This window comes from Rhyacophila brunnea, unplaced genomic scaffold (assembly GCF_057557595.1).
Source record: "Rhyacophila brunnea isolate RB1 unplaced genomic scaffold, BYU_Rbru_1.0 scaffold_11, whole genome shotgun sequence".
Lineage (NCBI taxonomy): Eukaryota > Metazoa > Arthropoda > Insecta > Trichoptera > Rhyacophilidae > Rhyacophila > Rhyacophila brunnea.
This window is the reverse complement of record NW_028232763.1, coordinates 20,719,887-20,732,741: the sequence shown is the minus strand read 5'-3', so window position 1 is coordinate 20,732,741 and position 12,855 is coordinate 20,719,887. Positions and strand designations below refer to the sequence as shown.

Genomic DNA, 12,855 nt, shown 5'->3' with positions numbered 1-12,855 from the left:
GGCGGATAAAACATATTCCTACGTTTACTATTGACAATTAGTATGTTGCTGCCGCATCAGAACAATATGGAAGAAATATTAGTTGATGAGACTTCTCATAGAGGCGCTGTCGACACTGCAAACGATAACGACGGCGGCAATATGAATTCCGACGATGAATCTTCCAAAGAAATTGATCCTGTTCTCGATATAATAGATTATTTAGTCCACAACGATGAAATATGTTTCAAGAGTCAACAAATTGGCGAAACTAATTTAAGAATAAAGGAAAAGAAACAAATAGCTCAAAATGTATACGATAAAGGGAAAACATTATTTTTAACAAAGTTCGGAAAATATCTTACTTTGCAACAGCTTACGTTCATTGAAAACGTGAAAAATGATAAACCGCAGGATGACTATGAGCTGACGTTTCTTATAAATCAGTTGAAAACGATGCTCAGCGAAAAAACTCGAAAGATGATCGTGAAGAATCGAAGGTTTGAGGCTCTGCAAGAAATGAAAAATGATAACAGCGATTCATACTTTTCAGAAACTGAAATGATGCAGAGAAATCCTTTGCTATATGAACAACTGATTGGACAATATTTGAGCGAAGAAGAAAAGAGAGATCGAGATAATATAGATACCGTTAATATTACACTATTAAATGTTTTAATTGAAGGAATCGATAGAGATAGAGTCAAGACTGTTCTAAAAGAGCAGAGAGCCGAAGAAGATTGCCAGATGGAAGAAAATTCTTCCGACGAAGAAGCTCCGTGCGACGAAGATAACGAAGACAATGAAGCGAGTTCGTCGAAATGGGGAGAATTTAATGTTTCCGAAGAGAAAAAATTCAGTATCAAAGTTAAACCGAAGGAAAAGAAAGAACAATACGTCACCGCTACCGAAAGAGAACTACTGCGCGAAGAATTTGTTCAGGAAATGTATCGAAGTTTTCTTGCCGGCGAAGACGAAGGATTTAACTATTTCCCGATAGACAACAGCGCAGATTATGATTGCGTCGAACTTCGAGCGAGAGACGAGGAAGAGAAATACTTCGATTCAGAATCACCAATAGAAGCGACTCCGGATGAAGTGGCCGAAGAAGAGGTATCTGGAGATAAACAGCCGATTATTATGGAACAAGTCGATAAGAAAAGTGAAAGCGATGATGAACTTGATGTCTTTATGGTTCATTTGAATCGCCATCCTGCAATTGGACATTTGGTACAAAAATAATGCCTATTTTAGTTAGATAGATAAAGCAATCATGTCACCAACATAAAGAGATTGGACTCCTATCTCTTTGCACCCACAGCATTTGAAAAGTGTTTTTCGTAAAGGGGGTGATGCACATACAAGCGAGCAAGCTAGTTGTGAGTTGTGGTAATATCACTATAATAGCACCTGTACACGTGGATGGATTTACTGGTACCAATAGCGTGTAAATTAAACTATCGCGATAACAACTGTTTACACGTAATAGTGCTGACTGTCTCGCCAGTCCTATTCTTCAAGCGTAAGCGAGACGCATTGTTGTCATTGTATGGTGCTATTTGATAGGTCGTGAAAATTGTTAAACGACAAAAATACTCTGCGCGGTGTAGTTCGTATTTTTTCTATCAGGTTTGCCACTATCGTTCTACTGCGCATGCGCATACGTCATGCGAGTTCCAACTATCGTGTGAAAATTCATAAGCTTCTGAACTTTTTTTATTCATGCATGCAATCTTGCAAGTTGCACGATACATACATGCATTTTATTGTTGTTATTGCAGTAAATCCATGCACGTGTAAACGCTATATAATTCGTGAGTAGTAGAAGAAATCGCAATCTGCGCAATTTCAAGATTATATTGTTCCACTATATACCATACTCATCATACTTTATCGCGTCTCGATCAATTCGCTGCGCGTATGACGTAGAGCTTGACAACCCGTGTGTAGGTACATCGCACTCCTTAGGTTACAAATAAAATATTATCTGAGAATATTCAGTGAGTAAGTAGGTACATATGTAATTTTAATCTTCAAAATAAATGAAACATGTGTTAATTAATATGACCACTTACATCTTTCATTTTTTGCACATAAGATAATAATATAATAAGATTATAGACAGGTATGTATGTATGTAAGTACCTACTTACTAATTACTTATATTCGTGGTTTTCAAACTTTTTAGTTTTACGGGGCCTGAAAATGTGTATTTTTTTGTTCTAAGCAGCCAATTAAAATAACTTATGTAATATTAAATTAATAAATTACTTTCAGAATCGCATGCGTAATATATTTCAAGTTACTACCTACCCTACTGATTAAAAAAAAACTCAGAATCACTTCGAGACCTAAATTTTAGTTTAAGCGAGCTGCAAATCGAAAGTCTCAATTAAAATCACACGTAAGAGGTTTTTGCCTCCGTCTCAAAAAAAAAACAATGAAAATTATGTAGGAATTTACGGATTTCAAAACAACATGGCAATTATGGTTTTTTGAAAGAAAAACATCTAAAGGACACGCCTTCAAGGTATAGAACTATATTCTAAAAAAAATCTTGCTCACCGTAGGCAGATACGAGAAGAGCAGTTTAAATTTTGTTATCGCCTAAAGAAGACAGCCACCGAAGCATACGAATCTGTCATTATGATAATGCATGTATGTTAGCGCATTGAATAATGGTTGACTGATTTTTTCCCAGGGGAATCGTTCGCGACGCACACTTTGGATACCATTGACTTATATAAAAGAAAAGTGCGCACATTGCAAACGTGTAAAGATGAAAAAAGAATTTACATTGTTGTAATCTTGTAATCTATTAATAATTTTGTGTTCAGCCGTATCTAATTGCCTAGGTAATTTTATTTGATAAGTATCGTTGATTGTATGGTATAGAATAATGTCTACCTGAAATGATTATTATTTTATTTGTCGTACCTACACAATAAGTATCTGCGCAATATTGTTATGATAATCGAAAGTGTTAAAATCGTTTACAAAAAAATCATTTACATAAGTTTTTAATCCTACTTAAGTACCTAAAGTATGAATACATACCCAAACATATTATAAATATCATATACAAAACACAGGACATTATATTATTTTTTCTTAGTGGTTGAAAACTATCTTCTAGTAATATCGGGTAGTTCCAACTCTTTTATTTTATAATTGTATCGAAGCTTTGATTGCAGCCCGCTATTATATCGCCTCTTCTCCTTTTGAGTGCGGATCTGTAGATGTTCAGATCAGGCCCTCCCTTACGAGCTTTTCCATTCTTCCGCACATTTCAGAGCTACAACTCTTTGACTTTACTCTTTTGCTGCCCTATAATTCAGATTACATAGGTATTTTTATAGCGTCTTGGACCTTCCGTTGCATTCATTGTTGTGTACACATGTACCTACATTCAATAGTGTGATAAAATAGTCGTAGCACGCAGTGACGTTCCTTGAGAGTAAGCAGATCACGCGTTGCTTAGGGGCGGCAAATTAACGAACGAATACGATCATACAACTTTACTTATGAAAGCAATGGCAGAAAGTACTGACGTCTTAGTTTAAAGAAATAACAAGGAGGCATCCAAAGCTGTCAATATCTTAAACCTCCATGTAGAGTACCTATACGTTTTATAACTTTGCACTTGATTTTGCAGTTTTTACTATGCCTACTGCTACGCCTCTCTGCCTGATTATCTCGCATAAAATTAGATCAAATGATAATCATTTGTATTAATATAAATGTAGTTACAAATAAATAAATAGATTGGTAAACTTAAATACTTTTAAATACTAATAATAAATAGTAAATACTTTTAAAAAAAGTATATTACAACATTTTCATCCTAGAGCCGGAGTGCAAAGCTATGAAGCGCATAATCTACCTAAAACCACCAATGTTTGAGAGGAGGTTTCTTAAAAATGCTCTAATAGGTACTTTAATTGATTTTTTTTAAAGATTTTTGTTACATTTTCCACTTTAAGACAGTAAAAATAAAAGTGCATGCACTTAATAATTTTGCATATAATAATAGCACAATCTAAGATTTCGATCCTAAGGATAAGTCGCCGAAAAGCATGACTTAACTATAGACAATCCTGAGTATAGAGTTAAGGAATCCTTAACCATAGACTACTTTTCTTATGAACACGACCCCTTCTGTATTACCATTTACCACTGACAGCTACTGTCAAAATAAATTCGCATGTCTATAAAACAGTCCATACATTCAAATTCATTCAACAATGTATCTCATTATGGATATTGATAGTGTTAATTCGTTTGGCATGTACTTGGAGAATATTATTTTACTTTTATACGCCAGCCCGCAGAAATACAAGATGCCAGATGATAGAATGACACTTGACGCTAGTGTTACCATGTTAAAAAAATATCTTGCGGTGCCTGTGGAATCACGTATAATGACTTATAACGGAAACATAAGAGTATTATAATTAAATATTAATATTTATTTATAGTTATTGCATTTATAAAATGCAGTTCTCATATTTTTGTCATCGTTTAACAATTATAAAATAATTTACCTAAACTATAGGAAAGAGAATTTTTAAATATGGTATTATTTTCAATAGAAATGATCTTAACTAATGACAATGTTTCTGCATAGTGTTTTCTGCTAAGGAAATTTTAGTTATGACTTAATGTTTCTGCATTCCGCTCTGAGACTAAAAATGAAAGGCACGGCATTCTAGTCTGCCAAAGGGAGGCACGTTGTCTAGCGACTTCACTGGTAGCACGTGATAGTGAAATATTGAGAATCTTGTAAATACCTAATCCCGTGTTACAGCGATAGATCCCATTGTTGCACCAATTTGTGAAGCTCCAAATCTTCCACACATGTAATATCTCACCATCGCAATTCGTTTAGCAAATACTTTCAAGAAGATAATTAATAATGTCAGGTAGATTCAAGAAATGGGGGTAGCTATAGTGACATCCCGTATGGGTAGACACGTCATGCGTTGCTTGGGAACTTTTGAGAGTAGGTTTGAGCTGACATTTTTTTGCCTGCGGCTCTAACCTATTTGTAGGTACATGTTTGTGGACATGTACCTACAAATATATCATAATATTCTTTGTCATTTCGTACATCCGTACAAAACAAAGAAATTATGTAGGAGATGTATGTAATAACATTACTCACAAATAGAGAGTAAAACATAGTAAGGGGCGGAATTTTGAGTCTGTTTGCTGTGTCATTTGATTACATGGTTTGAGAAATGAATACAGCAAGCTCGCCAATTCCACTAATAATTGGTATCTTTAAGTGAGTTGTGAAAATATCTCTACACACAAATGGTGCTAAACGAAAATGTTTGAAAACCACTGCTAATCTACTATGTAATCTACGGGATGCTGGTTTGGCCTGGAACGAGGCAAGAAGACTACCGAGCGACAGGGATTCTTGGAGGCGGCTTGTGGTGACCATATGCTCCAACTAAGTGGCGGACAAAGACCTAATCCATCTTATGGAACTCGCTTAGTAGGTAGGTAGGTATTTCTTGCACAGTTTATTAAAAAATATGTTAATTATAAAGTAAAAATTGACATTTTTTCCAATATTTAATTGATATTATATTCATTTTCGATATCCCTATACCTACCAGGGGTTGGTTACGTGGTACATGCAGAATATAATTGATGCGCCCTCACGAGGTAATAAAATAAGGATAACTGGACAAAACAAAACATGATAAAACAGAAACATGAAAACACAGAACAGCCAGGGGAAAAATAAAACACTAATTTTTGTCGTATCTATTTATTAATTAAATACTATATAGTTTATAAACGAAATACATAATATACTATACATGCTGGCCATTCGGCGTGAAAACCTAATTTATCTGCTTGATTTGACAATTGTTGTACTTAGTCACCCAAGCATTTTGAACATTATTAGATTGATTAAGACGAGATATACCTAGATTGCCGGCAACACTGAGTTGAAAACCTGTGTTATTATAGATTATAGACTTTTATTGAGATACGACAATTTCAATATTAAATGTTATACTTTTCCTGAAAGGTCATAGTTCTATTTATCGCTGTTCTGTTTTGTCACTGTTCTGTTTTTTCATGTTCTGTTTTGTCACCGTCCTGTTTCTTCATGTTCTCTTTTATCATGTTCTGTTCATTCATGGAACCGAAAAGAAGCCATGAAAAAATGCAGTTTTATTTTTTTTTCATTTAGAACTTTTAGTATTTTCTTATATCTTGCTAATATTTTTTTCCATGTATCCACAGCAAAAAATCGCCTGCAACGGAATTATGTTAGTAACAATATACTTTTAATAACGGTTTTCGCAATAGGTACTACATGTTTTTTAAGTTTTTAATCAGTTAAAAAATGTATATCTGCCCATGGCGATTTTCAAGTTTTATGTCACGCTCTTCGTGTGGAAAAGGTTGTCGATCACCGGCCTACACACTTCATTATTCAGTTTGTTATAATTACGTACCAATATTCATTCTTTGGAAGCCCAGAATGGTAGTGAACATGATAAGTAATTAACTTTCAAACTTTAATTTGGGGTCGATAATTATTCTCCGTAACTAAAAAATGTTCCAACGAGAAAATTTCCGTAAGGCTTATTTTCCAGGCGTTCTATAATAGTGCGCGCTACCTGTTGTCCGAGCGATTAATTTACCGCACGGCCAAAATTTAATCTTCTTTTTTCTTTGCCCATATCCGCCCCTTAGCTGGAGCATATGGACACCACGCGGCGCCTCCAAGAATCCCTGTCGCTCGCCAGTCTTCTTGCTTGCTATATTTAATAATAATTTTTTATTAACGTTATTTGCGGCGATGGTTTTCCATGAATTGCCACCACAGAACAGATTAAAAAGATAAAATTGTGAAAGCTAGCCGCCAAGACCTATGGCTTTAAATCCAGATTCAGTTTATTCGGTTTATCGGCAAGAAATAGAGACAAAGCGCGTCGGGTGTCCTAAAATAATACCAATATTGAATGAGCGTTTCATTTACTTGTCAGACTTTTGTCTATACTATTATATTATAATAGTAAAGACATATTCTTTGATACGTGTTTAAGTTTATCCCATATTTCTCCACACTCAAGAATAATTAAACCTCGTTACAGTCTCACCCAGAAGGCAACCCATTTCGCTTATTTTATTTTTAATGTTCCCTGATTGACGTGGAAAGTAAACCTTCGATTGTACACGAACTTCAATATTCATCATTCAACTAGGGCTGTCAGAAAGTATCAACACCTTTTGACCAATACTTTGGAATCAATACTTTTTCTTTCGGTATGACGGCCCTACAATATGCAACGTTACAAAATTTAAATAAAAGCCGCGAAGTGAGCGCGCGAACATTTCCATAATGATAATTATGTCAAACAGGTTAGCATGTTATTGAAACGTGAGCAATTTATTGCAGTGAACTTTTCTATTGTTTCAATAGTAATTGCTGCTTTTGTCTAGAGGTGATGATAAAATAAGCAGTAACAACAATGAAATATTATTGGGAGCATTGTCTGCTAGGCACAAAAACATACCTACTTAACTATTTATATTGAAAACGAGTTGAACAGATCCCATTGCCATTCTTGTCTTCAGTCTTGCCGCTCTGTGCTTATCATTACGATTAAAGCTATCGATCTACATTACCTATTCAAATTATATGTCTATCTCGCGTCATGTAATGGGAAGACGAAAACAAATAAAAATAATATCCACGAATTCTTTAATTTACACATAATATACATATTAATACATAAATATGATAAACCACCGTCGATACCCGCCTTGTGGAGTATAGACCCACTGGCCAAAATCCGAAAAGCGTCTGGAATTCTAATATTGTTGCATTTGCGTGATATTGCTGGGACGACTATGCTCTTGTGGGTTGGAATCAAAACAATATCGATACTTTGAAGTACCTACTTTTCTTCTGATCCGATATTGGTATAGATATTTTTTTGGCAAAATACAATAATAATATGTACACGAATTAGAATATATTATGCAATATTTTCAGCGTAGTTTTTTCGACATTTTTGTTATAGATGGAGCTTATTATAATAGATATAAAGTAAAAAGTATATTTTTTAATATCGATTGTTCGCCAATAATACATCGATCAATAAATACATTGATTTGAAGTAAATAATTTGACAGTTGTTTTAAGTCGTTGTGTCAAAAACATTTACGTCTCGCAGTGTGATCAGTCACACGATATTATGACGACCACCAACAGCAACGAAAATGCAATCCTCTGTAGCCCCTCTACAGTCACGCCATACCTCTTCCTACCAGGGCATCCGTGGCCTTCCGACTAGCTTCTTTTCTCTTGGGTTCCCATTTTTTTACTATTTAACCGTTTCTATGGCATGCCCAGCGCTCTAAATGGAAAAGTTTACGAACCAGAGCACTCTACAATTTCCTGAAGATATTTATATTTATCAAATTGTATGTGTATTTTATAAAAATACGTGTGTTAGATTTTCTATTATATGGCATATCTAGCTCAGACGGTCAAAATATTTTTTCCATGAGACGGTGTGATAATTTTACCAATTTCACGAACCGGAACGACGCTCCTGTGCCCTCCGGTCCATTTCGAGCCCTGGGTGCCCTGGGTATGGCATGATCGGTTCGGCTTATGAAGATTTATGAATGTGGAAAGGTTCAAATCCTTGTGGTTACAACTCATTATACATTATTATGCATACCACACTCTCACACACTATTCGCTGGACCCTTCTTCAAGAAAATGTCAATCAGTTCACCTGCTTTCAGAGTGAGTGTCCACGTCACGCACACACAGTTATAGCGTAACTATTACGTTATCACTGTGCGTGCGATTGTTTTGTGAAGACGAATATATTTTGTTTTTCTTTTTCTATATACATTATACACTCGTAGTACAGGGACATAATAATATTCTTTCTTATTACATTTTGTAAAATACTACTCAGTGACATGTATTACAAGACATGTTCAAAAAAGGACGGTCGGGTATATTATAAGCTGTGAATTTTACACCCAAATCATCGTCAGTAAAAAAAGAAACGAAACACTATCGTTTATCTCAAAACTTTGGAATCCAATTCTATATAGGTAGTATTGATAAAAACAACCAGAAGTTTAATTTAAAAAGAGCGGTTAGCTAAAATATATAAATAAAATATTCCACAATCTTTAGGTATTATCGGTGTTATCATTTTTTAAAAATCTAATTTAATATATTGTAACAATTAGAAAGAATTATTTTCTAACCTTATTTTCATCGGTCGTATTATGAGTAAAAGGAAAAAAAATCAATTCAGCTGCATATATTATTTTCCTACTCCAGAATAGACAAGTTGGTTCAGAGGAGGAAACTAGGTCAAATACCCAAAATCTATTAAATTCATACGGTATTAATATTATTATTAACTATTAATCAAATGACAAATGAATTATATGTTAGGTATTCATTCTACTCATTTTTTAGTTTGTTAAATATGTCAAATGCCAAGATAAGTGGGTAGATTTGTTAGCATAGTTGCACATTGCACCAAGTAATTCTTTCTCTTTTCAAGTAATACTAGAAAATCAGGATGGCATTAGGTAAAAAAACTCGACTCTCCATGTAAAGTTACAAGCCCTAGCTCAGAGACGCTCAACCTGTGGCATCAGGAATACTTTCTCATATTGTATTTATTAAATTCGGTAATAATTATGCCGCAGATGCCGTCATGAGCTTTTATAATTGTTATTTTACGAAAATAGTTTATTCCATGTAGACAATTATAATAAATACCCTTTTCTATCGGCGCATTGGATTTTCGATCCAATATTTGTTAATTGAAAGTTTAACTTGGGGTACCTTAGGTACTATAAGTAAAATTTTCGTTGGAATTTAAACATATGCGCGATCATTAATTACGTGTGCATATTTAAATTCTCACCAACTATTAAATCATAATATAATAATTTAAATATAAATAATATTATTAAATATTTTTTTTAAAAGTACCTATCATCTATTTATTTTTGAATTGCGTGGCGTCCAGTTGTACCGGCCCCAAATCATCCTAGACCCTTAATGAGTAAATAATAGACTAAAAAATTGACGATAAAAAATATTTTTCTATTTATAAAATATCTAAAATTGTGTATGGTCTAATGGCATAATTTTAGATTTTTAATAAATAAATGAATATTTTTTGACTATGACTATGACTTTGATTTCGGGTTTATTTGAATTTTAAAAAGTAACCTACATCAGTGGTCGGTAACCTTTTGAGAGACTGGCTAAAAATGAGACTAAAAAAATCAATTTTGAACAAAATATTTGGTTAGTGGGTAAATGCTGAGTACCCCCGCTACTTAGATAGTGTGAATGTGTGTCTTCAATCCCTCTCAGACATATACATGTTCCAATGTATTTCCGTGTAACGTAGGTACTCAGCATCAGGCTACTTATGCATTTTACCATAGTTATAAATTTAAGACGTTCACAACATGACATTTAAAAACAAAGATATTTTTTAATGGATTTTATATTATGAACACTGCGAAGATGTTTGCATTCTGTGGAAGCAAGCGACGTTAGATACACGTTTTTGCATTATAATTGTTTCAATGTGATTCATAATATTATGTTTTGGACGTGCAGTTAAAATAATGTCCCATACCATTTAGGTACATATCCATTACACTTTAGATTACTTATAAAAGTTCAAGATTTGAATTAAACATTAAACTTTATATCCATATGAATAACAGCCATTCTCAAGATCTTGGGTGGAACACTGGGTGGAAGCCCGTAAATCTATTACGACATTATGGTAACAAACAACCGTGAAAGTATCAAATATTACAAATGAATAAACCTTACCAATTCATAGACGGATCCAAGGATAGGAGGGGGGGGGGAGGAATAGCAGTGAGATCATAATACATTATTATTATGCATTTTTAACAAAGTCTGAGTTTATGTGATTGTGTCACTTCTACTATTATAGTACCTACTGTTTCGCTACACTAGATACTGACATTTATCCGCATAGTCTGTTGTAATGTTATAAAGAATGTAATGTAGGTATATATAATATAATAAATTAAAAAATATGTAATAATGACCAACTCATTAATTAGCGTATGATAGAAGACTTATTATATAAACTTACTATTAAGTTGGTACTGTTTTGTAAGTGGTACCCTGGAAGTTCTTAGACCATTAAAGTTACTTAAAATATGGGTCTGTACTATTGATTGTTAATTATTCTGTATCTAATGGATCTTTAGGTACTTGCATATTCAAAATGATACATACTGCGAAACTAGTAACAACGTTGTTAACGATGTTGTTAAGTTGTAATAAAACACATTTCTCACAAACAAAACTTTCAAGTTTGCCTACCACTTCGTTAGACAAAGTGAACATACATTGTATAGACAAAATGTTTAAGAATCTAAAAGTCAGCTGGCTTTTTAAAAAATGCACAAGAAATGCTTAGGTTATAGGTTAGTATTATAGTTTTTCCGTATTCCAAGATTTAAAATATATTTTGTACTATTCGTCTATTTATGTAAGTACCTACTTATTGGTATTTTATAGCGTATTAAAAACAACGGAGGAATTATATATAGATACCTAACTTTAATTTAATTACTTATATAGTATTATTATATTGAGGCACGTTTGGTGTCTCATTCACTTTAATTTAGGTACGAAATAAAATTAAAAAATAAAACATAATCTTATACACATTAAAAAGTGGATGTGTTCATCCTTTATTGAATATCTGAAGTTGTCATGGTAATAATTCTGGAGAGGCAGAGAATTCCATTAATCATGTTGACAATGTAAGTATTACTTTACTCTGTAGGATTTTTTGAATTATTATAAATCTAGATTAGTCCATAGTAATGAAAAACTTTTTAAAATTAATAAATCTAATAGTACGAAATCAAATTAAGTTTTGTTCTGAGCTTTCTATTCAGAGAAAGCTTTACGACGAAGCTTTTTGAAGTATTCACACCGCGATCATCGACCGGTCTGCTTGAAAATCATTTTATACTTAAGTTAATTATTATACAGTACACGAGTAGCAGTATGACAAGGGGTGTGCGAGCGGGGCAGCCGCCTGGGCGCAGATTGTTTAGGGGCGCTGAATTGAAGTTTCGTTGAACGTGTAAAAGTGAACGGAAAATGTCATCTTTAAATGACCATATTTTGGAGAAATGAACCTTCTTATGATTGTGAGATAATTTAATGTTTTATCGTAAAAAAAATCACCTGCTGCGCATATCTTTTTGATGTTTATTATCTTTAAAAAATGTTGCTAAATATTACGTTGTTGATTATTGTTTATCGATTGTTTAGTCGTTTGTCTGGTTCATTATGAATATGGAACATATTTTACTCATGCTTTGATAGACGTAGAATAACTATAGATGCGCAGCCCGCCGGCGGCCTGCCCCGATTACTTACGCGCACCGATTATTTTAATTTTACGTTCAGTACAGTAGCCTACATTCTGTGCAACATATTGTTCGTCTGTTATTATTACATAATTTTCAAAAAAGTAAAATTTTTAAAATCCTTTGAATTCGGTTACTTTGACAAATAAATTTTCTTTCGAACTTGGACAACTAGCATTCAGAGAATCAGTGGGAAAAGCATGTTCGATATTTAATAATTTAACCGTCAGGGTTTAATTAACCATCGTCTGAGGGGCCCAGGGGGCGGAGGCCCCGCGGGGAGCAATGCGCCAAGTTTTTTCTTAGAATGTACTAATTTTCTTTCATAATCAAGTAATGGAGTGTTCGATAATTTTTCTACTAACAAAAGATCGCGGGTCTTGATTTTTTCAGATTTAGGGGGCCGTACAC

The 12,855-nt window shown here is 33.7% G+C and overlaps 1 protein-coding gene across 1 annotated transcript; it reads left to right on the top strand.

Moving 5' to 3' along the window:
* Positions 1 to 42: 42 nt before the first annotated feature.
* LOC147078471 (coiled-coil domain-containing protein 97) lies at positions 43 to 2,401 on the top strand. The gene has a single exon (XM_085959902.1). It carries the CDS (start codon positions 43 to 45, stop codon positions 1,219 to 1,221), a length of 1,179 nt encoding a protein of 392 aa, XP_085816028.1. The 3' UTR covers positions 1,222 to 2,401.
* Positions 2,402 to 12,855: the final 10,454 nt, after the last annotated feature.

What these genes read in the sequence shown, in the direction of transcription:
- LOC147078471 (XM_085959902.1), top strand. Translation starts at nt 43, where the DNA reads ATGTTGCTGCCGCATCAGAACAATATGGAAGAAATATTAGTTGATGAG.